We start from the raw sequence: 26,210 nt of genomic DNA on the forward strand, positions 1-26,210 counted from the left end.
TTGTCAAGGGTTTGTGAGGGTGGGGGGAGGGAATGAAACAAATGAGGAGCTGATACCAAGGGCTCAAGTAGGAAGAAAATGTTTTGAAAAGCATGATAGGAACATATATACAAATGTGCTTGACACAATGGAGGGGTGGATTGTGATAAGAACCCCCAATAGTCAGAAGCAGGGGGTGGACAAGAATTCAGGCAGGTGGCGGTGGCTGACCCTTCCCTGATTATTGCGGTTGGCCTTTCTGGGCCGGTTGCTGCAGAAGACTTGAGTTGACCTTGTAGTGTCACCTGTGGGCCTCCGCCCTCTGTTTGCCTATTCAGACCCCACTTGAACTAGCAGGGGTTAATAAGCACGGGTTGGGGATTAGTTTGCAGGATTTGATAACTTACACGTATCTGAATGACTTTCATAAACCCAGTCCTGTGATCACTTTTTCATCAAACAGGGATTTTCCAGGAATTTATAAAACCCGTGCCTGTCCACCAACCTTAGAAATCTTCCTCCCCACATGCAACGGCAACATAAAAAATAAAGAAACCCATACATCCGTCCTGGATGTTTGCCAGAGCAGGCCTCCCTTGTGTGGACAAAGTAGAGCGGGATCTAAGGGCGGACCCAGGAAGAAGAGACTTTGATTTAACAATGGAAGGAGCGGCTTCCTTGGGGATTAGCCTAGCTCTGGTTGCCATCACCCCCAGCAGAGCCCAGGAGAACATCAGAGCTGGTGACACCCTTCTTGTTAATTGGGTTTAATTGCCAGACCATGGTTCAGGCCAGAGGCGTGTTCTGAGGTTGGGTGGTACCTTATGGGTGGCCGTGCATTCCCTGAGGCTGGGGCTGCACCTGGTGGTGCCACAGCCCAATCCAGAAGTGGAACCCACCCGGCAGGATTCCATGCACCAAGTGTCTCAGAGATTTGGGGAGAGTGCCTTTTAGGATGCACTTCCCCCTAAAGATCTCTCTCTCCAGCAGACCTGACCAGGAGACCCATCCGTGTCCTAGGCCAGCACAGGCTGATCCAGGGTCAGGTTTCCAAGGCCCAGACCTCCCCCCACCCCCAAGACACAAGTGTCATGCCTGGGGCCAGTCGGAGCGCCCTCCTTCCCTCCCTCCCACAGGCTGATGGCTGCTACGTTCGATGATACCTGTCCTTCTAAAGACTCTGTTATGTGCTGCGGACAGTGCACTGTCTGATGGTGCAAGCTCTTTCCAAGAAATGAGAGGCTCTTCACAATCGACTTTTCCAGTGGAAATGCACAAATAATTGGCTTTCTTTGTAAATAAAAATATTACCAGTTATACTTTTGAGCTTTCTTCCGAGGTCGCGCGTGCTTCCTTTTCTCTGTGCGCTCTCATCTTGGCGTACATGTCTCCCAGACACACGCCCGTGCCAGACCCAGCCAGGAGGCCTCATAGCCAGACCCCTGGCCTGGAGGGAGCCCACTGTGGGCATGGCTAGTACAGTTCATATGGGGTATGTGCTGGTCAGGTGGGAGAGCCCAGCATGATTCCTGGACTGGGCTCTCCCAGCACCACCCTTCCACAATGGGATCGAGAGAGCCACCCTGGACTGGTCGTGAAGCTCCATTTCTTTCATGCATGTGTGGGAGGAGGGAGAAGGCGAAGGCTCCCCGCTACCTGAGGGTCCTTGCAGGTCTTTGTTGATGCCTCACCCAAGGCTTGTTCCAAGAGCCACTTGATACAGAGGGAGGCCAAAAGGTGTGTGAGCACCTGGAAGAGAGGGACACCTGTCTGTCTGGGCCTTGGGCCATCCCCTGGAGGTCTGTGAGCGTTTCTTCCACATGAAGCATCCCTTTCCTACATTGCCCGCATTGTTGGAAGACAGAATCAGTAGGTTGTGACTGTGTGTCTGGCTGACATGGGAACCAGGCATAGAGATCTGGGACCTGAAGCATCTTTAACCCTTGGTGTCTGGCACCCTCTTGTAAATTGGGGATCATTTCCACACCTGGCTCACAGGGGCAGTGGTGAAGGAACGGGTGCGGCAATGAGACAGGTGTGACTTAACCACAGTGCAGGGAAGATGTCTATGCTGGCGGATGGCCCTGACTCATCTGTCATTTCTCCAACACAGATCTGCGCCCCCTGGACATCCTGGCAGAAGCAGTTCCCCCTGGTGGAGCCCAGAGTGGGGTCAGGGTGATGCAGACACAGGGCGCCCGAGGTTTCCAGCTCTCAGCTGCCGCCCCCCAGGCCATGAGCTTCCCTGCTTCGCGGATTTTCATCAGGTGTGACCTCTTCCCCGAAGAATTTTCCATCGTGGTAACCTTGAAAGTTCCCAATCTTCCACCCAAGGTCAGTGATGTTTTCCGTCTTCCATGTCAGAGCGGCCCCTCTTCCTCTCGGGTGTCCCCAGGACCAGAGCCTGCCAAGGGCTTGGCTAGCTGACGGGGGCTGTGGTGAGATGTTGGACAGGATCTCGTAGGATGACGTTGGAATCAAGAACTAATTTCTTGCTGGGCAATGAGGTCTCCATCCCTGAGAGTGAGCAGGAAGGGTCGGTGTGACCCCCTGCTAAGGCTCTGAACTGGTCCCTTCTGATATTTTTTCTCGAGTTTGGGAGAGACTGTAAGCACTAAAAGGGTCAATGACTACAGTCCTCCTGAGTGGCTGCTTTCCTGTGACTGCCACTCCCGTCAACCCTAAATCTAGTTGGCATTTCCCATCGCCCCCTGCTCCTCCTCGGAGCTAGCTTGGAAACTTCTTTGAAGGTGAAGATCAATGACAATTATCCCTAGTTCCCTCTTCTTCCCCAGGGTTCCCAGGACAGTGCACAGGATATGTGTGAGTTTCTAGGGCGGCCACCACAGCGTTTCACAAATGGCATGCCTTAAGACAGCAGACGTGTGGCCTCTCTTAGTCCTGAAGCTCAAACAGAACCCCTCACTGCCCCTAGTCAATAACCCTCCAGGACAGGGTGGACCTGCCCCTGTGGAGTTCCAAGACTGTAACTCCTTAGAGGAGTAGAAAGCCTCACCCTTCTCCCAAGGAGTGGCTAGTGGTTTCAAATGGCTGACCTTGCTCTTAGAGACCCCATGTGTAACCACTACACCATTCAAGGTGTTGGTCAAGTCCACGCAGTGGGGAGGATCTATGACTGCCCTTTCCATGTCTGGTGCTTCCAGTGATGACGGTGGCTACATCGCTCTAAACTCTGTCTCCGTCATCTAGTGTTTCTACTGAGAGACACCACACACATACACACACACACACACACACACACACCGCTAACTCTGTGTTCACTCGTATGCAGTCAGTTCCGTTATGTTGCTGGTAGATCTGTCTCACACAGAGTGTCTCGGATCCTGTCTATTCCCCACTCTTATCTGTGAACAAACCTGTCTTGTGAAGAAGCGCGTGCAGAATGCTTCTTAGAAGTGAAGATGGCGAGCCTTCTGACTTTGGACATTTTCTCAGGAGAACCCAGCATCAGGAGAAGGCCATCAGTGTTCCGCAAAGTAGAGTCAGTGGGGAAGATGACAATGACCTCGTTCAAGTTCATGGACACCGTGGCTGCCACCGCGGGTTCAGACATAGGAAGGGTAGTGAGGCAGCCAAGACCCAGGAAGTGCTTTGCTCTGTTGTGCATGCGGCCGTGATGGGTCAGGCCCCACTCAAAGCCACCAACAGCAACAGTTGTCTCCTTACCACTGTGACGTGGGCATTTCTGAGGGTTTGCACAATTGCTCGGAATGGGTCCCCCCATATGATTTATTCTTTTTCCTACTTGGGACTTCAGATATTTTTTTTTCTTGAAGCACCAAATTCTATGATTCTCACATAGTGACTCAGAGCCGAAGACCCAGGGATGCCTTTTCTCTTGATTCTAGAATGAGAAACATGACCCTGGACTCTCACCACATTTACAAGGTTATACTCAGACCTAAGGACGGGCCACTCTATCACCTGTCTCTGAACCAGTTCTGAGGACAGCAGCCTGAGCCCCACAGCAGTAGCTGTGTCTGCTCTATGCTCGTCATCTGCACACCTGCTCCCTGCTGTGTGCCCATCTGCTGTATGCCCTTCTGCTGCAAGCCCACCTGCCGTGTGCCTGCCTGCTGTGTGTCAGCCTCCTGTGGGCCCTCCTGCGGCCAGCCTCTGTGCTGCACACCCCTCTGCTGTAAGCCTGTCTGCTGCACACCTGTGTGCTGCACACCTGTGTGCTGTAAGCCTGTCTGCTGTACACCCATCTGCTGTACTCCTATCTGCTGCAAGCCCACCTGCTGTGTGCCCGTCTGCTGTGGGGCAGGTCCCTGCTTATCCTCCTCATGCTGCCAGCCTTCTCCCTGTGGCCCCTCCTGCTGCAAACCCTCCTCCTGCGTGCCCCTCATTTTCCAGAGCCCCACTGCCACAGATAGACTTTCTGGGGGTGCACAGAAAAATCTCCCTTCATCTGAGCTTTGTGCATTTGGCACATCAGTGCTGAGCACCCTATGTACTGGCAAGGGACTTCAAGGTGGGTGCAGCTGAGCCCCTGCCTTGGGTGTTCTTGTTCCCACAGCTGGAGAGCAAGAGTGGCCATGGGGGCTGCAGGGAGGGTGCTCATGAGAGGCAGAGGATGGAGATGGCAGGATGTGGGCTGAGGCGGGTGGCCTACTAGAGAAGACGAATCTCAGGCTATTTGTAGTATGCACCCAGAGGACTGGCGGGGGTGCCCAGGCTTGGGGCAGGTGGGGGTGGGGTGGTGACACAGGGTGGCAGAGGATTCTACACAGGACTACTGCAATGTCCTCCTCACTCTGCTGCCAGGTGAACACCATGGTCGGCTTGGAAATCTGAGAGCCTGCCCAGTTCCTGTGGGGACAGCTCCACAGCCTGGCTTTTCTCCCTACCAGGAGAGATGAGGTTACAAAAGCTGCCTCTGTTGTGCGCCCAGTCCTGCCCTGCCTCACCAGAGCACAGTGAGGCCGCACCCTCACCCCAGGCCTACCCTCAGGGAGCCCTGGGCCGGCTTACAGAGCCACGGCTGGAGGGTGCAGCCCCAGCTGAGAATACCGGCTGCAAAGGATGAGGGACCCATGACCGGGTGCTGGGCCCTGATGGTGGTATAGTCCCAACACGAGGTAAGCGTCATTTTATCCAGGACCCCTGGAGCACTGGACTGTAGGTTAGTCCAGGTAGACCAGAGAAACAAATCCAGAGACACTCATGTGTATAAGAAAGAGCTTTATATAAAAAGTAATTGTACATTAAGAAAACATCCCAGCACAGTCCATATCAAGTCCATAAGTCTGATATTCGCCCTTATGTCCAATACCAATCTATAAAGTCCTCTTCAGACTCACGAAACACTTCAATGATGCCAAATACCGGTCGATCACAGGCCAGTGGGTGGGAAGTCTTGTGGATCCAGTGGCAGTGCAGTCATCTCAGTACTGGCTTAGGTCTCCAAGTGCCTCCTCCAGCTCAGGGCTCTAGTGTAGCCCCATGTGTCTTGTCAGCTGCAATGTCTCCCAGGGACAGAGTTTGCATACAGCCTCCAGTGAGTTATTTATCTCCTTAGCACCTCTAGATGATGTCATCAAGCTGCGACCTGGTTGACAGGCTAAGCTCCACCCCTTCACTCTTAATGCTCTCAAATTGACAACAGATTATGTAACTCCCACAGGCTATCAGCCACAAGATCAGCAGTGCAAACCCACCATTTGGCCCTCGGGAGAAAGATGAGGTTTTCTATTCCTGTAAAGAGTTACAGTCTCAGAAACCCACTGGGAAACGTTCTGCCCTGGCCTGGAGGGTCACCATAAATCGTAAAGGACCCAATGGGAGTGAGATTTGTTGTTTGCTGCAGGTGTTCAGGGGATAAGGCACGAGGGGCCTTTCGCAGAGCCCCGGGCACTCAGACCTGCGGTGACTTGTGCGTTGATGGCGACAGCTCTAGATGCGGACCCAGAGGGCTGCGCGCAGGGCCGCCACCTCCGGAGGCTGTTCCAGCCGGCGGGCGAGAAGGGCAGGGCACCGAGAGACGAGACTGGGCACACGGGGCCATCACAGGTGTTGCCTGAGCTGCGAGAACAGAAGAGGTGTGCTGCCTTTCCTGCATGCTGTCTCTAGGAACAGTTGCAGCCCACCAGGCATGGCCTGCGGCGGGCGCAGAGGCAGCAGGTGGAGTTTCCACTCAGCAGCCTCCCTAGGTTGTCAGCCGGCATCCCTGCTCACATCCTCCCAGATCTCTGCCCTCGGAGGACACGGTACCTCTGCCCTCGGAGGACACGGTTCCTCCGCTCCTGCCCCGGCTCTCCTGGCAGACAGGGCCCTCCAGCTCCTGGGACAACCAGCACCATCACCCCCAGAGCAGGCCTCACCCAAGGCCAAGGGAGGGTGGTCAGGTGCCTGTGGCTGGACAAAGCACCTCCCACCCCTGTACTCCGCGCTGGAAGAGAATGAGGCCCCATGGCGGCCAAGCCTGTGGGGAAACAGCAGAGACCAGCTCTGCACTAGAAGCTCTTGTCTTACAGGGACTTTGCTGCCCTGTAGGCATTCCCGCTGGATTCCTCCAGCAACAGACACAGCAGGATGATCCCATTCTCCCTCCCTCCCTCCCCCGCAGGGCCCTCAAGGCCAGCAGGGTCAAAATAAGGAACTTGCACCATGGAAACAGCGCTGGCACCAACCAGGAAGGGAGGCTTTGGGAGGGCCCTTTGTTGGGACAACACACAACTCAGAGGGATATAAAAGGCCCAGAGCTCCTCACACACACACTCACACTCACACCCTCACTCACTCATCCACTCACTTACTCACCCCTCCTCCTGCTCCTCCTCCCCCTCCTCTTCTACCACCTCGCCTTCTCCCACCCACCCACCTACCATGTCCGTCTGCTCCAGTGACCTGAGCTATGGCAGCCGAGTCTGCCTGCCTGGTTCCCCTGAGTCTTGCACCGGCTCCTCCTGGGAGGTGGACGACTGCCCTGAGAGCTACTGTGAGCCCTGCTGCTGCACCTCCTCCTGCTGTGCTCCCACCTGCTGTGTCCCCTCCTGCTGTGCCCCCACCTGCTGTGTCCCCTCCTGCTGCCAGTCCTCCTGCTGTACCCCAGCCTCCTGCCTGACGCTTCTCTGCAGCCCCGTGTGCTATGAGTCCAGTCCCTGCCAATCAGGCTGCACCAGCTCCTGTGGGCCCTCCTGCTGCCAGCCTGTGCGCTGCTCATCCTCCCCCTGCTGTGTGCCTGTGTGCTGCAAGCCCATGTGCTGCACACCCGTCTGCTGCACACCTGTCTGCTGTACGCCCGTCTACTGCAAGCCCGCCTGCTGTGTGCCCGTCTGCTGTGGGGCAGGCCCCTGCTCATCCTCCTGCTGCCAGCCCTCTCCCTGCACCCCTTCCTGCTGCAAACCCTCCTCCTGCATGTCCCTCATCTGCCAACCTGTGTGCAAGCCTGCCTGCTGTGCCCCTGCCTCCTCCTCCATGTCCCTGCTCTGCCGCCCTGCATGCCCTCGCCCCGCCTGCTGTGGCACCTCATCCTGCAAGGACACTTGCTGCTGAGTGGACACCAACCCCTCTTCACCCCCAAAACAGCCTGACTTTCTCCTAGTAGCCTGCCCCAGAGTCCACCACCCTCCAATTGGCTGTGCGGGGCCTGCAAGTCCTTGGGTGAACGTCTTCTACCCCTGGGTCTCATCTCTTGCCCTCCTTTCAATCTTGGCCCATATGAGTGATCTGTGTGCCAGTAAATAAAGTTACTGTCCCTGCCCCTTAGAAGGCTTCTTTGGCATATTTGGGAAAACTGGGACCCAGAGTTGGATGTGGCCTTGGGACTGGAGCTGTTTGGGAACCCTGGTCTAAGCTTTGTCCAGGGAGACTGGGTCTCTCCCACTCTGCCAAGCTTACCTCCTTGGGCAGTTTTGGGGGAGCACTTCACACTGAGGGGGAGGCAGGGACAGACAGTATGGGATGGTCCTCGGGGACCTTCCTGCCAGGGGTAGGAGCTGGAGAGCCTCAAATGCCCTCCAGCCACATCTCAGAAAAACTGCTCAGCCAGGTATGATGTGATGATGTCCAGACCAGGAAGAACCCCGTTCCTTGGAGGGGGCTCCCTGAGCTCTGGTGCTGCTCAGATCTCTGGGATGGAGGTTACCACCCCTGGCCACCAGGGGATCCCAGCAGAGCACCCTCTTTGCCTGGGGCTCACGGTGTCCTGCCCCTCCCCCAGACTCAGGAATGGCCTGTCCTTCTGGGTGCATGCATGCCCACACCTCCCAGCCCAGACTTGAGCCCTTGCCCTATCTCACAGCCCCACCAGCTTCAAATGCCCCAACCAGCTCCCACTTCTGTCCTTGGCCCTGCCTCCTCCTTTTCTCAGTGCTCAGTCCTCTGCACTGCAGCTAGGCAAGGGCTCGCAAAAGCATGCACCCCGTGAAAACCCACAGCACACCTGTGATGCACATCAAGGCTTTTCTTGAATGCTCAGCCCTCTGCCTAGCCTCCACGTCACCTTTTGTTGCCCCCTGGCGCCCCTCTCCACCAGGCCCTGGGTAGGCCCTCCTTCTTGGGTGTCTGTCATGGACCTGCTGTTTCTGGGGGAGAAAGCCATTCATGCAACCCTTGTGCAGTTTCCTGTCCTCTCTCCATTGTCCTCCAGCTTTCCCCCACCCCACCCCAAGGCACTACAATCTCTCTGAACATCCCTCCTGCCTGCCACCCACCTCCCCAGCTCAGCCATCCAGTCCCAGCTCAGCCATCCACCCACCTCTCAACTCAGCCATCCACCCACCTCCCAGCTCAGCCATCCACCCCGTCCCAGTTCAGCCATCCACCCACCTCCCAGCTCAGCCATCCACCTACCTCTCAACTCAGCCATCCACCCAGTCCCAGCTCAGCCATCCACCCACCTCCCAGCTCAGCCATCCACCTACCTCTCAACTCAGCCATCCACCCAGTCCCAGCTCAGCTATCCACCCACCTCCCAGCTAAGCCATCCACCCACCTCCCAGCTCAGCCATCCACCCAGTCCCAGCTCAGCCATCCACCTATCTCCCAGCTCAGCCACCCACCCCACCTCCCAGCAGCCCCTGAAAGCTCCCTCCTGACATGCAACCTCCCACACTCCCAATGACACTTTTCTTTGCTGATTTCCTTTTTCTTTCTAATTAAGTGCACATTTTCTTTTTTTTGTTGTTTTAATCATTTTATTGGAAGCTCATACAACTCTTATCACAATCCATATATCCATCCATTGTGTCAAGCACATTTGTACATTCATTGCCATCATCATTCTCAAAACATTTGCTTTCTACTTGAGCCCTTGGTATCAACTTCTCATTTCCCCCTCTCTCCGCCCTCCTCCCTCACGAACCCTTGATAATTAATGAATTATTATTAATTTGCCATGTCTTACACTGTCTGGCATCTCCCTTCACCCACTTTTCTGTTGTTTGGCCCAGGGAGAGGGTTATAAGTAGATCCTTGTAATCGATTCCCCCTTTCTACCCCACCTTCCCTCCACGCTCCCTGTATAGCCACTCTCACCAGTGGTCCTGAAGGGATCATCCATCTTGGATTCCCTGTGTTTCCAGTTCCTATATGCACCAGTGTACATCCTCTGGTCTAGCCGGATTTGTAAGGTAGAATTGGGATCATGATAGTGTGGGAGGAGAAAGCATTTAAGAACTAGGGGAAAGTTGTATGTTTCATCGTTGCTACACTGCACCCTGACTGGGTCGTTTCCTCCCTGCAACCCTTCTGTAAGGGGATGTCCAGTTGCCTACAGATGGGTTTTGAGTCCCCGCCTCTGCACTCCCCCTCATTCACACTGATATACTATTTTGTTCTTTGATGCCTGCTACCTGATCCCTTCGACATCTCATGATCACACAGGCTGGTGTGCTTCTTCCATGTAGGCTTTGTTGCTTTTGAGCTAGATGGCCTCTTGTTTACCTTCAAGTCTTTTAAGAACCTAGATGCTATGTCTTTTGATAGCCAGGCACCATCAGCTTTCTTCACCACATTTGCTTATGCACCCATTTTGTCTTCAGCAATTGTGTCGGGAAGGTGAGTATCACAGAATGCAAGGTTGTTAGACCAAATGTTTTTGTGTTGAGGGAGGGCTTGAGCAGAGGCCCCAAAGTCCATCCACTACCTCAATATATTGCCATATAAATATATGCACATAGGCCAATGCCTCAATATTAATGAATTAATATCGTTACATAAGTGCACACCTTTGTTTATACCTCTATCAATAGCTTTGCTTCCTAGATCTTTCCTCTGTTCCTTTTACCTTCCTCCTGCTCCACCATCACACTCACCCTTCGTCTGCCTCTTAGTAATTCCTCTCAGCTAGATTGCTGTTGCTCCAACACCACCAGGATCTCTATATTCTCTTCCTTGTTACTTTAATTCCCTAGTTGTTCCCCTGTCAATAGCATTGTTTGCTCACCTCTCCTTCCCCCTCCCCCCACTTCCTCCTCCCCTCAGGTCCCTCCAGAACCATTGATCCCATTGCTTCCCATGCCTCTCTTACATTGATAGGCAAAACAACAATAACAGGGGCAAAATAAAAAGAAAGCAGGTTGAATAAAAAGAGAAAAAAATTAAAAACTAGCCAAAAAAAACCCCCAAAAGCATACAAATTCCAGGTCTGTCCACTGACCTTTATGACCTTTATCTCCCCAAATGATCCCGGGGGTTTCCAGGAACTGCCCCCTGCTAACCTGAAGTCGATTTGGGGGGCTCCACAGACCTTCCGTGGCTTGGCTTGGCTCCCATTGCTGATCTGTTATGTTCCCTTCTTGCTTCACCCTATTGTGGGGGTGGTCAGACTGGACTCACTCCCGCCATGTGTCCCCAGTATTGTCCTCTGTCTTGGTGTGCTCCAGCGAGGGGCATCCTGTCTTGAGCTGTTATCAGCCCTGCAGTCCTCTCTCTGCCTTACCAGCTCCATGCAGGGCCTTTAACCTCAGGGATCGGGGTGTCACTATGGGGTCTAGTCCCTTGCTCTCTCATTTTCCTTCTTGGTTTGCTTCTGTATGGGTGTGGCAGGCTGGCCCCTCTCCCCAACCTGCAGGTTTAGTGTTGTCCTCCATAGTACATACTTCTGGGGACGGAGGTCAGTTTGACTCTGATTGGGGCTGGCCCTGTACACTTCTTTGTTCATGAGTTACTCCATGTGGTTACATTGCCCTTGAGATTTGGCGAGCCGTGGTAGGGTCTGCATGCTCACTCCCATTTCCGTGGAGACATAATCAATACCCTCTCCTGGGTGGATTAGTGCCCTACTCCCCCAGTGCCATCATCTCCCTCTTTCCAAGTCCATTTTCTCCCCCCTCCCCCTCAACCCCTTCCCCTTCTTTATGTTGGAATGACATGTACATCCTTGGGTTTGGTCTGTCTCTCACCCGACTGCCTGTACCTCAGCCCATAAAGTGTGAAATACATGACTTTTCTTCTATACCTACTGTGCTGATTATACTTGACTCAGTGGACTCATGTTGTGCTTGTCCTTTGGTGATTGGCTAACTTCACTTAGCATTATTTCCTCCAACTCTTCCCAAGAAATTATGTGCCAGAGTTTTCTAATCCACTCGCCTATGGATGCAAACTTAGTTTGTTTCCATTTCTTTGTGATTGTGAATTGTGCTGCAATAAACATTGGAGCACAGACTACTGGTCTTGGTCTATTTCTTGCCGCTTCTGGGTATATGCACAGCCCAATAGAGAGATTGTTGGGTTGTAACTCAATTTCCATTTGCTTTAGATATCAACAGATGGCTTTCCACAGTGGATATATAATCTATATGACCACCAGCATTGGAGGAGAGGTCCTGTCCCACCACACCCACTCCAACATGTGTTGCTCTCTGATTTCCTGATTTGGGTGTTAGGTGGTGTCTCATACTTGTTTTAATTTGCATTTCTCTGATGGCTAAAGATTGGGAGCATTTTCTCATATGTTTATTGGCCATTTGGCTCTCCTCCCTAGTGAAACTTCTGTTCAGGTCTTTTGCCCACTTCCTCAGGGGTTGTTTTGTTCTTTTTGCAGGCTAGGAGAGTATTGTAGACTTTAGTAATAAGCCCTTTGTTGTGTCATTGCTAAAAGTCATCTAGTCTGTGTGTTCTCTTGTTACTCTCTTGGGGAAGTCTTTTGACTCACACAAGTGTTTTATCCTTAATAGATCCCATTTGTCTATTTCAACTTCATCTATTTGTGTACCCTTCCCGATTACAATTAGCCTATGTATTCCCTGCACCAAGGTTCTTAGGTTTGTCCCCTTCATTGATGGTCCTGATAGTTTAGGGTTTTACACCTAGGTCTGTGATCCACCTTGAGTTTGTTCTTGTGCATTGGGTGCCTTATGTTGTTAACTAGGACCTCCAGCATGATGCTGAATAGAAGTGGGGACAAGGGGCTTCCTTGTCTGGTCCCCTGTTTCAGTGGGATTGTTTTCATCTTTTCTCCATTGACTACCATGTTGGCTGTCTGCTTTTCATAAATAGCTTGTATTAACTTGAGGAACTCCCCCTTCATTCCTATCTTCTTGAGTATCTTAATTAGGAATGGGTATTGGATGTTGTCAAATGCTTTTTCTGCATTTATCAATATTATCATGCAATTCATATCCTTTTTCTTATCAATGTGGTGAATAATATTGACGGACTTTCAGGTGTTAAACCATCCCTGAATCCCTCTAATGAATCCCACCTGATCATGATGGATGATATGTTTTATATACTTTTGTGTTTTGTTGGCCAATATTTTGTTAAGAATTTTTGCATCTGTGTTCATTAGAGATATTGGTCTGTAGCTCTCTATTCCTGTAGGATTTTTGCCCTGTTTGGGTAACATCATGACAAATGGAGAAAGATTGAAGTTGCCAAGGATTTCATCTTGCTTGGATCAGCAATCAATGTTCATGGAAGCAGTAGCCAAGAGATCAAATGTCATATTGTATTGGATAAATCTGCTGCACAAGACTTTTTTAAAGTGTTGACATGAAAAGATGTTACTTTGAGAACTAAGGTGCACCTTCCTCTCCCCCCCAGCCCCTTTTAACACCGTAAATATTTCCTTCTACTGCCTTCTATCCTATAATGTTTGCTAAGAAGAGAAATATAATCAGACTCATTTTGCATCCTTTGTGAATGAAAGTTTCCTTCTTTTTAGTCTGCTTTCGGGGTCTCTCTTTATCATGACATTTTGAGAGTATCATTATGATGTATCTTAACACAGATATCACTGGGTGATCCTGCTGTGGTTCTTCGTAAATAATGCATTTTTAGACTCGTGTTCTTCATTAGAGTGGGGAAAATATTCTGTCATTATTTCAAACAGTTTCTTCTATTGGCTTGTTACTTCTTTCACGGTCCTTAAAGCCCCACTCCTCTGTCAGTTAGTTGTCCTGTGGCGGCTTGCTCATGGGTGTGGGGCTGGAGGTATGCTACCAGTATTTAAAATACCACAGGGTCACCCCTAGTGCCATGGTGAACAGGAGTCCTTGGCACTTGCCGACTAACACAGCCTAGAGTTCGCTGGTACTCTTCTGGGTGATTAGCTGCTGTAAGTTTTCGGAACAGCAATGCAACATGATCAGATATTGTGCTGGAAGAAGAGCCCGAGCTACATCCTCAGAGTAGAGTCAAACTCTATGACCTGGATGGGGCAACACTTTTGTTACTTTCTGCTGATGAGGTCCAACTTACGATGAGAAGAAATAATTACAAACATTCATTAGTAACTGGAACACGGAACATGCAAAGTGTGACTCTAGGAAAGTTGGAATTTGTCAAAAGGAATTTAGTGGGCTGAAATAGACTGGTATAGGCCATTTTGAATTAGAAATTCATATAGTTTACTATATCAGGCATGACAAACTCAAGAGGAATGGCATTGCATTCACCATTAAAAAGAACCTTTCAAAATCTATCTTCAAGTGCAATGCTGTTGGTGATAGTGTAATAGCTACACACCTACAGGAAAGACCAGTTAATGTACTTTTATTCAAATTTATACCCCAACCACTAATGCCAGTGATGAAAAATTGAAGAATACCAACTGCTTCCATCTTAAATTGATCAAACACGCAATCAAGATACATTGATAATTACTGGTTTATTGGAATACCAACATGAACGGATCAGCAGTTGGAAAATTGCTCATGGTGATAGAAACAAAGCTCAGTATTGCCTGATAGAATTTTTCAAAACAAAGGACTTCTTCATTGCAAGTACCTTTTTTTCAAAAACATAAATGGATGAGTGTACACATGGGCTTCAGCCAGTGGAGTAGCCAGGAGTCCAATTGACGACAGTTGCAGGACAAAATGATGGAGAAGTTTAGCCTCATCAGCTGTAACAATGCCAGGGCTGACTGTTGAATGGACTATCAAGTTCCCATATGTAAGTTCAACTTGATAAGAAAACGAAAACAAGCCCACAAAAGACAAAATATGACCTTGAGGATTTCCCATCTGAATTTAGAGACTATCTCAAGAATGTATTTGATGTATTGAACACTCAGGACTGAAGAACACATGACACGTGTGATGACATCAAGCATGTCACACGTGAAGAAAGCAAAAGGTCATGAAAGAAGAAAGAAAGAAAGAAAGAAAGAAAGAAAGAAAGAAAGAAAGAAAGAAAGAAAGAAAGAAAGAAAAGACTCAGGCAATGTTCGGAGAGACTCCAAAACTTGCTCTTGGACATAGAGTATCTAAAGCAAATGGAAGAAATGATGAAGTAACAAAGTTGAGCAGGAAACTTCAAAAGGAAGTATAAGAAGAAAAAAATTGAAGTATAATGAAATAATCAAAGACCTGAAATTAGAAGGCCAAAGAGGAAGAGCATGCTCAGTATATATGAATCTGAGCGGAGTGAAGAACAAAATCAAGCGTTGGGTTGCTATATTCAAAGATTCTATGAGATGGAAAAAAGAGGAAGCTTTTTTCTCCCATAAAGAGCTATAGTCTTGGAAACGCACAGAGACCATCCTATGAGTTGGGAGGCAGTGGTCTCTTACTGCTCAGAGGTGGTGGAGAGAATTTCTCTTGGCAGCCGCTCACCTATCTCATGCAGTCTGGCACTGCCCCAAACTGGAATTCCCATGGCCTTTGGGAATTCCTAGGACCTTTACAACAAAGCTTACTTGAAGTAACCTGGAAAATGTTACCAGACAGTCTCTCCAATTGAATCACGCCTTCCCTGCTTAGTAAGAATAATGGGAAAAAATTTTTTAATAATGAAGCAAGTAGTCAAGCTTATCACACAAGCAAGGAGGTTTATTGAAGAAGAAAGTGCCTTGCAAAGGGGAGGTGTGAAAGCAGCCAAGCAGTTGTGGGGAGATTAGAGTGAATTAGAGTACAATCGAAAGGGAGTGGCCTCAGGGATGTGGCCTATTCCTATTTAAGCAGACTCGGTGGAACAGCCCACCTCTTTTCCTTGGCATGGATCCTGCATCTGTGGTATCAGACTTCTGTTCTTGGGACGTGAGCCAATAGCTCACATATTTCCTGCTGACTATGGGAGATATGAGTGGCTTATCATACTGTGTGCTGACCTCGGATTCATATTACTCTACAGCCACAAGCCTGACCTGCTCACCTTGGATTCACCCATTTTTGCCTCCACCAGCCTGTGGTATTCCTGCCTCCTGGCTCATCAGCCTGACAGCTGCATGGGTTGAGAAAAGCCCCAGCTTAACATCTGCCTCACAGACTTGAAGTGGACTAGACTTACCTGCTTCTATGACTATGTGAGCCGTTTTCTTGACATACAAATATGTATCATCGGTTATGCTTTTGATAGCATAACCTGTATTTTTGATAGGTGTTGTGTTGGTTGTGACTCTGAGTGGCTCTGTGCACAACAGAACAAAGCACTGGTCTGTCCTGCACCATCCTCGCAAACATTGTCATGTTTGAGCCAATTGATGCAGCCATTGTGTCAATTCAAGCATGATGTCCTTTTATAGGCACTGGTCTCCCCTGATAATATGCCCAAGGTATGTGAGACAACGTCTCTCTACCCTCACTTCTAAGGAGCACTCTGGGCATACCTCTTCCAGGATAGATTTGTTCATTCTTCTGGAAGGTTTATTCAATATTCTTTCCAACACCATTATTCAAATACATCTACTATTAAGCAATTTTCGTTATTCACGTTCCAGCTCTCGTGCATACGAGACTATTGAAAATACCATGGTTTGGGTCAGGTACACCTTTGTCTTCAAAGAGTTTATCTTAACGTCAAAACCAAAGACATCACTAGGAAGAAAATTACAGAATGATATGCCACATGCAAATCTCCACCACCACCCCCCAAATTAATACATCAAACTCAACAATGTGTAAAAGTCTTATAAATCTTGAATTACATTATCGAAGAATTCTATGGCCAAAGTATTGAGTGATGCAGGAAACATCAAAAGAAGATGGCAGGCAGGTGCGCTCACCGCACTCGAAAGAATCGATTAACATACGGTCATTTCGAGAGCTAGCCTACGATCAAGAATCAATGGTACTCAAGGTAGTGGTCGGGGTGCTTTGGTATTATTGTGTTTTACTTTCCCACAATATTTTACGCATTCTTTTCAGGCTAGTATTCTTTCTGAAGAGAAGTTCAATGTAGTTTCTTTCCCCCTTGTTCTCTAACGTGAATTATTTATTTTCCTCTGATTAGTTCATGATTTTTCTCTATAGTGGGATTTCTGGAATTTGCATATGTTGTATCTAGATGTCGATTTTTCATATTTATCGCAATTGTTTTTCTGAGATTCCTTGATGTTGTGGGTTTTGTCTTCTATGGTTTTTAAAATTCACAACCTTTGTCCCTTCAGCTATTTCTTGGGTTTCTCTCTCTGATATTCCCATTATGTGTGCATTGCACCTTCTGTAACTGGTTACACTTCTTGGATGTTCTGCTTCCCCTCCATACTTTGAATTTTGTGAGAGTTTGCATTAACCTATGTTGGAATTCGTGGATTCTTTCCTTCTGTCTACTCTTTCCTTTAGTTCACTAACTAGCCTTTAGGAATTTTTTATTTCAGTTACAGTATTCTTAAGTTTTAATACTTTTAAATTTCTTCTTAGAGTGTCTGCTTTAATAATCTGTTCTTGCATATTGTCCACTTTTTCCATTTGAATCTTTACTGTATGTAAGATATGACAAAATAATAATAATTTATAAATTATCAAGGGTTTATGAGGGACGGGGTGGTGGGGAAGGAGGGGAAAAATGAGAAGCTGATACCAAGGGCTCAAGTAGAAAGCAAATGTTTTGAGAATGATGAGGGCAACAAATGTACAAATGTGCTTAACACAATGGATGAATGGATGGACTGTGATAAGAGTTGTACGAGCCCCCAACAAAATGATTTTTTTAAAATAATCCTTACTGTATTAGGCATAGTTAATTTTAATTCCCTATCTGATCATTTCAAAGTCAATGCCATATAGAAATTTTGTTCTGATGCTTTCTCTGTCTCTTCAGACTGTGGCTTTGTGGTTTGTTGTTTGGTTTTTTTGTCTCTAGTATTCCTCATCATTTTGTATTGAAATGTATATATATATATATATATATATATATATATATATATATATATAAGGTTAAAAAAACTAGATATGTTTTTGTATGAAAGTTTATGTTTGCCTGACCAAGAACTAACCTGTACTTAATGCCTATTGCTGACTAAGACTGAGTTTCCTCTGGTGTTCTTGTTTCCTTTGTTGTTTTGTGTTTCTTTAGAGATTCCTTTTCAAATGGAATGTAAGGTTTGCAGTTCTTTTAGCTGTAACCCCCTGTTTTTATACAGGATTCCTATTGTGTGAACATAAGATATGCAGAGGGGAATCACTATATAATTCTGTGATCTAGTCCCAAGTGTCTAATGATTCTGTGCCTCTGGTGTGAAAACTTCACAAATGCATCTCAGCTTTTTTTTTTAAAACACCTATGTCATCCAAGAAGAATAGACTGGACTAGAATTGTGTATTCACCTTCTCCCATGTTTGCTAGGTTCTGATAAAACCAAGACTGTTTAGCTTTTAGGAAAAATAGCTTTTCTTGAATGCAGGCCTTGTTAGAGACAGCAGAGACTCTAATGGTACTTTTAAATAGTTACCTTTCCCCTTCTCCTGATAGAACTTTATGGGGATGTTTCTCAAATATTTCCCCTGAGAATATGGTGGGGCAATTTACAAAAGTCAATATGGTATACAATTCACAAAAGTATGGGGACCTCCCTAAGACCGGTCAAATAGTTTTTATTTTTCAAGTTAGTCCAATTTCAATGGACCCTTTGGGAAGGGCTATTACAAAGGTTGTAGATAGATGCTCTGGGCATGAAGCAGGAAGATGCCAATGGGAGCGGCTGCCCAGAGGGCGCTGAGAATTGGTAACCTGTTTGCATTCCAGGGTGACTTGGGCACGAATTATAAACAGAAGGCCCAAGAAGCCACCTTCTCCTCATCCCAGAGAGGAGCCGAGCCTTGGCGACCCCGATCTTGGGTTAGGATCCAAGCAGAAGGAACACATGGGAAGTGGACGCACCAATCCAGCAAAGAGAGAGAGGCATTTTTCCCACAAGAAAGGGTTGAGAGCACCAGGCCGAGAGGTCAGGGTTTAGTCACAGCCTGTCTATCATAAGCTGTGACTCTGGGTAGACCGGTCAACACCTTTGGACTCAGTGTTCTTTCTTTTTTTTTTTCCCCTGATTTTTTAACATCATTTATTGGGGGCTTGTACAACTCTCATCACAATCCACACATCAACTGAATCAGGCATGTTTGTACGTACGGTACCCTCATTCTTTTCTAGACATGTACTTTCTATTGGGCCCTTGGTACCAGCTCTTTTTTCCCACCCCCTCCCCCCGAAACCTCCCGACAGGTTGTACATTATTATTTTCTTCTCTCTCGGTGTTCTTTCTTCAGAAAGTGACAGAAACCTTTGCAGAGAACAGCGGTGCATGGCGTGCAAATGTTGTTCACCAGCGACCCCAATACGTGAAGGAGGACCAGGGCACTCCTGCTCCCCAACACCCCCTCCCCTCACGGGCCCCTTGACCCAAACTGGGACCGTGCCTTCTGCCTCCTGCTCTTTGGGGACCACAGGCAGGAATGTGTTACTGTGACCCAGAACACTTGAGATTATTGACAAGCTTGACAACATCCACAGCAAACAAACATCCCTGATGGGACCCTGGAAGCAGCACTGACACCCACCAGGAAGGGGCTCTTCTGCAGCTTCTGTTGAGACAACACACAGGACAAGGGATATAAAAGCCCACCAACCCAGAGCGCCTCATTCATTCTCTCTCTCTCTCTCTCTCTCTCTCTCTCTCTCTCTCTCTCTCTCTCTCTCTCTCTCTCTCTCTCTCTCTCTCTCACACACACACACACTCCTTGCACCATCTTCCCTGGTCCCCTCACAATGGCTGCATTCACTATTTCCAGCTGCTCCAGTGACCAGAGCTATGGTAGCCGTGTCTGCTTGCCCAGTTCCACTGAGTCTTGCACTGGCTCCTCCTGGGAGGCAGACTACTGCCCCAAGAGCTGCTGCGAGCCCTCCTGCTGTCAGTCTTCCTGCTGTGCTCCCACCTGCTGTGTCCCCTCCTGCTGCCAGTCCTCCTGCTGTGCCTCAGCCTCCTGCCTGACTCTCATCTGCAGCCCTGTGAGCTGTGGGTCCAGCCCCTGCCAATCAGTCTGCACCAGCTCCTGTGGGCCCTCCTGCTGCCAGCCTGTGTGCTGCTCATCCTCCCCCTGCTGTGTGCCTGTGCGCTGCAAGACCATGTGCTGCACATCCATCTGCTGTACACCTGTCTGCTGTACACCTGTCTGCTACAAGCCTGTCTGCTACACATCTGTCTGCTGTATACCTGTCTGCTGCAAGCCCGCCTGCTGTGTGCCCGTCTGCTGTGGGGACAGCCCCTGCTCATCCTCCTCCTGCTGCCATCCCTCTCCCTGTGGCCCTTCCTGCTGCAAACCCTCCTCCTGCATGTCCCTCATCTGCCAACCTGTGTGCAAACCTGCCTGCTGTGTCCCTGCCTCCTCCTCCATGTCCCTGCTCTGCTGCCCTGCCTGTCCCCACCCAGCCTGCTGTGGCACCTCGTCCTGCCAAAAGCCCTGCCGCTGAGTGGGCACCGGCGTCTGAGAGATATCCTGGTGTTCTCATGGTATCTTTGGAGTTGGAGCACAGTCTGGGGTCTCTCCTGCCTCAGAGTCACCATACCCTCCAGCTGACGATACTGGGTCTGCAGGTCCTCACGTAGATTCCCTGTGGTGCTCAATGAGCCAGCTTTCTAGCTGCCAGTTCTTGTGCTGCAGGTATATCTCCTGCCAGCAGGGCCAGTGTGTGCCCATCAGCTGCATGCCTGTGTGCTGTAGGACCGTCCTCTGCCCACCTATCTCATGCTGCCAGCCCCCTGCCTGTACTTCCTCCTGATATAAATTCCCCTCCTGGGTGCCTCTTATGTGCAAAGCTGCCTACTGTCTCTCCACTGCCTCCTACAGTGCTCCTACCCCACTGCCCCCTGCCCTGCTCTTCCACCTGCTGTCACTTCCTCTTCCAGCCAGAAGTCCTGCTGCTTACCAGTCACTGCTCCAGGGCGAGCTGGGTGCCAGGGTCTACTGTGGCCGATCACCTCATAGACTTTCTCAGTCCTGGTTCTGAGCCTATTAGCCAACTTCCTCTAACTGAACCCAGGATATCGCTGCATCTTCCACAGTCCTGATGTGACCTTTGCCCCTTGTCCTCCAAGAAATCCCCCAGCCTTGTCCCCCACCCCCAAGTCTCTGCCTCCACCTGCCTGCTGGGCTCCCCCTTTTCTCCTCTGTTTCTGGGTTCCATGTAACTTGGCTTCAACTTCAATCCATCAACACCTCATTGGGCACCTGAATAAAGCCACCTTAGTCACCAGTCTGCTTTCCTGTCATCTGATCCTTGTGGTGGGAAGACGGTCTTGAACAAGGTTGGGCTCCATCAGACAGACATTCCGTGAGACTGACAATAACAAGGGTGGGTCCCTGGAACTGAGGCCCTGTCCAGGAAGGCTCGGGTTCTGCCCTGACTCCCTGTCCAGGCCTCACCCAAGGATGGTCATCCACAGTCTCTCTGTGGTCCAGGGTGTTCTCCAGGCCCCTGAGGAGCCCCTTTCCACCACTATCCAACCAGGACAACTGACCCTGTCAGATCCATATCGAACACCCTATTTGGCTGTGTGACCACCCAGGGGCCCTATCCAGCTACCAAAAACATTATGTTAATGAGAGAGGAGCCTGACTCCAGGTCACAGGAGTTAAAATGACTTCATTTGGAATCAAGCACAATAAAGGCATAGCCAAGCTTCTGCCCAGCCAGCACCTCGCTCCGAGGATTCCATTCTGGGAAATATAGTTTCTCTAGAGTCTGAAAGGGACACCTCCCCATGGTTCCAACCTCATGACCAAGTGTCTTTGCTCAGTAAAGAGACAGCTCATACTGTGATCAGGCCCGATGGACCAAGGCTTTTTTTTAAAAACATTTTATTAGGGGCTCATACAACTCTTATCACAATCCATACATATACATACATCAATTGTATAAAGCACATCCGTACATTCTTTGCCCTAATCACTCTCAGAGCATTTGCTCTCCACTTAAGCCCTCTGCATCAGGTCCTCTTTTTTTTTCCCCTCCCTCCCGCTCCCCCCTCCCTCATGAGCCCTTGATAATCCACAGATTGTTATTTTGTCATATCTTGCCCTATCTGGAGTCTCCCTTCCTCCCCTTCTCTGCCGTCCATCTCCCAGGGAGGAGGTCACATGTGGATCCTTGTAATCAGTTCCCCCTTTTCTTTCTTTTTTTTAAAAATTTAATTTTAACAATTTATTAGGGGCTCATACAATTCTTATCACAGTTCATACATATACATACATCAATTGTATAAAGCACATCCATACATTCCCTGCCCCAATCATTCTCAAGGCATTTGCTCTCCACTTAAGCCCTTTGCATCAGGTCCTCTTTTTTTTGGTGTGAGGCACCATGCTGGGAGAGTGGAGGGTGAGTGGGTTGGAAAGGGGGAACTGATTACAAGGATCCACATGTGACCTCTTCCCTGGGAGAGGGACAGCAGAGAAGGGGGGAAGGGAGACTCCGGATAGGGCAAGATATGACAAAATAACGAGGTATAAATTACCAAGGGCACATGAGGGAGGGGGGAAAGGGGAGGGAGGGGAAGAAAAAAAAAAGAGGACCAGTTCCCCCTTTTCAACCCACTCACCCTCCACTCTCCCAACATCGCCCCTCACAACCCTGGTCCTGAAGGTATCATCCACCCTGGATTCCCTGTGCTTCCAGCTCCCATATGCACCAGTGTACAACCTCTGTCCTATCCAGTCCTGCAAGGTAGAATTCGGATCATGGTAGTTGGGGGTGAGGAAGCATCCAGGATCTGGGGGAAAGCTGTGTTCTTCATCGGTACTACCTCGCACCCTGACTGACCCATCTCCTCTCCTAAATCCCTCTATGAGGGGATCTCCAGTGGTCGACACTTGGGCCTCGGGTCTCCACTCTGCACTTCCCCCTTCATTCACTATGGTATATATATATATATATATATATATATATATATATATATATATATATATATATATATACATATATATACATAAATATACACACATATATATATTCTTTTTTTTTTCATGATGCCTTATACCTGGTCCCTTTGGCACCTCGTGATCGCACCAGCTGGTGTGCTTCTTCCATGTGGGCTTTATTGCTTCTGAGCTAGATGGCCGCTTGTTCACCTTCAAGCCTTTAAGACCCCAGACACTATCTCTTTCGATAGCCGGGCACCATCAGCTTTCTTCGCCACATTTGCTTATGCAGCCGTTTGTCTTCGACGATCGTATCATGAAGGTGTGCAGCCAATGATATGATTTTTTGTTCTTTGATGCCTGATAACTGATCCCTTTGGGACCACGCGATCACATAGGTTGGTGTGTTCTTCCATGTGGGCTTTGTTGCTTCTGAACTAGATGGCCGCTTGTTTATCTTCAAGTCTTTAAGACCCCAGTCACTATCTCTTTTGATAGCTGGGCACCATCAGCTTTCTTCACCACATTTACTTGTTCACCGACTTTGGCTTCAGCAGTTGTGTCGGGAGAGTGAGCATCATAGAGTGCCAATTTAATAAAAGAAAGTATTCATGCATTGAAGGAGTGCTTGAGTAGAGGCCCAAGGTCCTTCTGCTACCTTGATACGAAACCTATTGAACTCCAATCACAATACGAAAGTCCATCGTAATGGACGGCTGCGAGAGCTGGCAGGGCATGATCACCAGCTGGCTTGTGGCTCTTTCAACTCGAAGACCACCTTTCCTGGACCCAACCACAGAGATAAAGCTCTTCCACAGCCTCTGAAGGAAGCCAGCTATGGGATGCAAACTACGGCATGCAGGACTTCCTAGGATGGGTTAGGCAGACAGACTGATGACTTTGGGTTTTGCCATGGCTGAGGGAACATCTGGCATCAAAAATGGCCACAGAAAATGAAATCTGGTTGAGGCTTAAACTTTGTGCCGTTGCTGTCCCTGGAGGTGTTTTAAGCCAACGAGGGACCCATCACTTCCACCCTGTGCCTGACTTTCCCAGCTCTTGCTCTCCATTCAGATTGGGGGACATATTCACCAGCAGTACCACCTGATAGCCCTGGGTTACTCATTTGGTGATAAATTCATAAGCCAAAGGGATCAGTTATCAGGCATCAAAGAACAAAAAAAAATCATATCATTGTGTGCTCACCTCCTTGATACGACCGCTGAAGACAAATGAGTGCATAAGCAAATGTGGCAAAGAAAGCTGATGGTGCCCGGCTATCAAATGATATAGTGTCTGGGATCTTAAAGGCTTGAAGGTAAACAAGCTGCCATCTAGCTCAGAAGCAACAAAGCCCACATGGAAGAAGCACACCAGCCTGTGCGATCACAAGGTGTCGAAGGAATCAGGTATAAGACATCATCAAAACAAAAAATCTTACCATAGTGAATGAGGGGTGGAGTGCGGAGTGGAGACCCAAAGCCCATTTGTAGGCCACTGAACATCCCCTTACAGAAGGGTCTTGGGGAGGAGATGAACCAGTCAGGGTGCAATGTAGCAACGATGAAAAATACAACTTTCCCCACTGTCATGATCTGAATTCTACCTTGCAAGTCTGGGTAGACCAGAGGATGTACACTGGTACAGATGGGAACTGGCAACAATGAGAATCCAGGGCAGATGATCCCCTCAGGACCAGTGGTGTGAGTGGCGATACTGGGAGGGCACATGGAGGGTGTGTTGGAAAGGGGGAACCGATTTCAAGGATCTACATGTGACCTCCTCCCTGGGGAACAGACAACAGAAAAGTGGGTGAAGGGTGACCAGATTTTAACATCGATAAAGCGGGACACCATTGATAAAACTCATATCCTGGCGAAATAGCCACATGGCAGCCGAAAACCATATACCCTAGCTTGTCGTGCATTCTTTCCAAAATTCGGGACTTTTAAAAAACGCTACAGGACACGGGACAAATTGTTAAAAATCAGGACTGTCCCGCCACAAGCGGGACGTCTGAGCAAGATATGACAAAATAATAATTTATAAATTATCAAGGGTTCATGAGGGAGGGGAGAGTGGGGAAGGAGGGATAAAAATGAGGATATGATGCCAGGGGCTTAGGTGGAGAGAAAATGTTTTGAGAATGATGAGGGTAATGAATGTACAAATGTGCTTTACACAATTGATGTATGTATGGATTGTGATAAGAGTTGTATAAGCCCCTAATAAAATGATTTTTTAAAAATTCATAAACCAATTGCCTTAGTTCTTTCTAAAATGACCTGTTTATAGTTTTAGCCCATTTTCTATGAAATTATTTGTATTTAAATGTGTAAGACTGCATGAAAGTAAAACTACAGATATATCTCCCATAAACATAGACAACCCTCAACAGAATATTAACAAAATAAATCTCACAATATGCAAATAGGGTAATACATCTCAACCAAATTGGATTCATCCCAGGAATGTAAGGCTGGGATGAATCAACATTAAAACATCAATCAATATAATTCACCATATTAAAAAGGTTACAGAAGAAAAATTACATGATAATTCAATAGAAACAGGAGCAAACTGATAAAATTCAGCACTGATGATGATTTTTTTAAAACCAAGCGAATCAGTGAACTAGAAATAAAACAGCAGATGTTTAACCTGATAAAAGGCATCTACAAAAACTTGTATCCAAAAAAAACAAAACTTGTATCCAACACCACACTCCCTGGTAAAAGATGGAATATTTTGTCCTAGACTGGGAACAAAACACAAATGTCTCTTTCGTGGCTTCAGTTTCACATCATATGCAAGCATTGATCCAGTACCATGAGGCAGGAAAAAGAAATACAAGACTTAAAGATTAGAAAAATAAACAACATTGATGAACAGTATCCAAGAAGACCAAAATAAACGGACCCACACGTCACATTTAAGGTTGGAGCGTTTGATATTGTTGTGATGTCAACTGTACACCAATGGAGCTATAGACTCAAAACATGCCAATAAAAATACCAGCAATAGTTTATAGATATGGATGCATTGATTTTGACGTCTATTTGTAATTACAAAGGAATTAGAATAGCCAAGACAATGTTGAAGAATAAGAATGAAACTGGAGAACAATGATGGTTTTAAGACTCACTGTAAAGTGATAGGAATCAAAATAAAGTAGAATAAGCCTTGATCCCTCCCTTACATGATATGTAAAAACGGACCTTGGATCTAAATATAACATGTAGAAAATTTTAAATTCTGGGGGTGGGGGGGGGAGGAGAAAATCATTGTGATCAAACGTTAGGTAAACAGTTCTTAGATTTAATCCAAAAGCCTGATCCATGAAGAGAAATAGAGGCAAATTGTACCTTATCACTGTTAAACTTACTCTGTAAAGAGAAGGCTAAAGACAAGTCACAGACTGGCAGAATATATCAATAAATCCCACATATGCTGAATGTACCTGTGTCCAAAATATAACTGAAAATTCTTTTTAAAAAAAAACAGAACCAATACAGAGGTATCAGTCATTAAAGGTCACCCTCTTGAAGCTGGGTTATATGAGTTTCCATTTTTTGGTATGTGAAACCCAGAATTGATGAGACAGCATGTAGCATTAGGGGGTCTGTGGGGAGGGGTATAGTGGTGGTAGTGGGGGGCTGTGTTGTAAACGGGAGATGATGCCAAGGA

General features: G+C 48.1%; 3 protein-coding genes across 3 annotated transcripts in view; all 3 read left to right on the forward strand.

Annotated features, from left to right (window-relative positions):
* Positions 1–2,094: 2,094 nt before the first annotated feature.
* TSPEAR (thrombospondin type laminin G domain and EAR repeats) overlaps positions 2,095–26,210 on the forward strand; it is a 58,776-nt gene continuing 34,660 nt past the window's right edge. The window contains exon 1 of the mRNA XM_075542899.1: positions 2,095–2,313. Within this exon, the coding sequence (XP_075399014.1) occupies positions 2,161–2,313 (153 nt within the window). The 5' untranslated portion in view covers positions 2,095–2,160. The remainder of the gene's footprint in view (positions 2,314–26,210) is intronic.
* On the forward strand, positions 6,829–7,497 carry LOC142441306 (uncharacterized). Its single transcript, XM_075543336.1, has one exon. It carries the CDS (start codon positions 6,829–6,831, stop codon positions 7,495–7,497), a length of 669 nt encoding a protein of 222 aa, XP_075399451.1.
* LOC142438949 (uncharacterized) lies at positions 19,375–20,076 on the forward strand. Its single transcript, XM_075540998.1, has one exon. It carries the CDS (start codon positions 19,375–19,377, stop codon positions 20,074–20,076), a length of 702 nt encoding a protein of 233 aa, XP_075397113.1.

This window comes from Tenrec ecaudatus, chromosome 2 (genome assembly GCF_050624435.1).
Source record: "Tenrec ecaudatus isolate mTenEca1 chromosome 2, mTenEca1.hap1, whole genome shotgun sequence".
Classification (NCBI taxonomy): domain Eukaryota; kingdom Metazoa; phylum Chordata; class Mammalia; order Afrosoricida; family Tenrecidae; genus Tenrec; species Tenrec ecaudatus.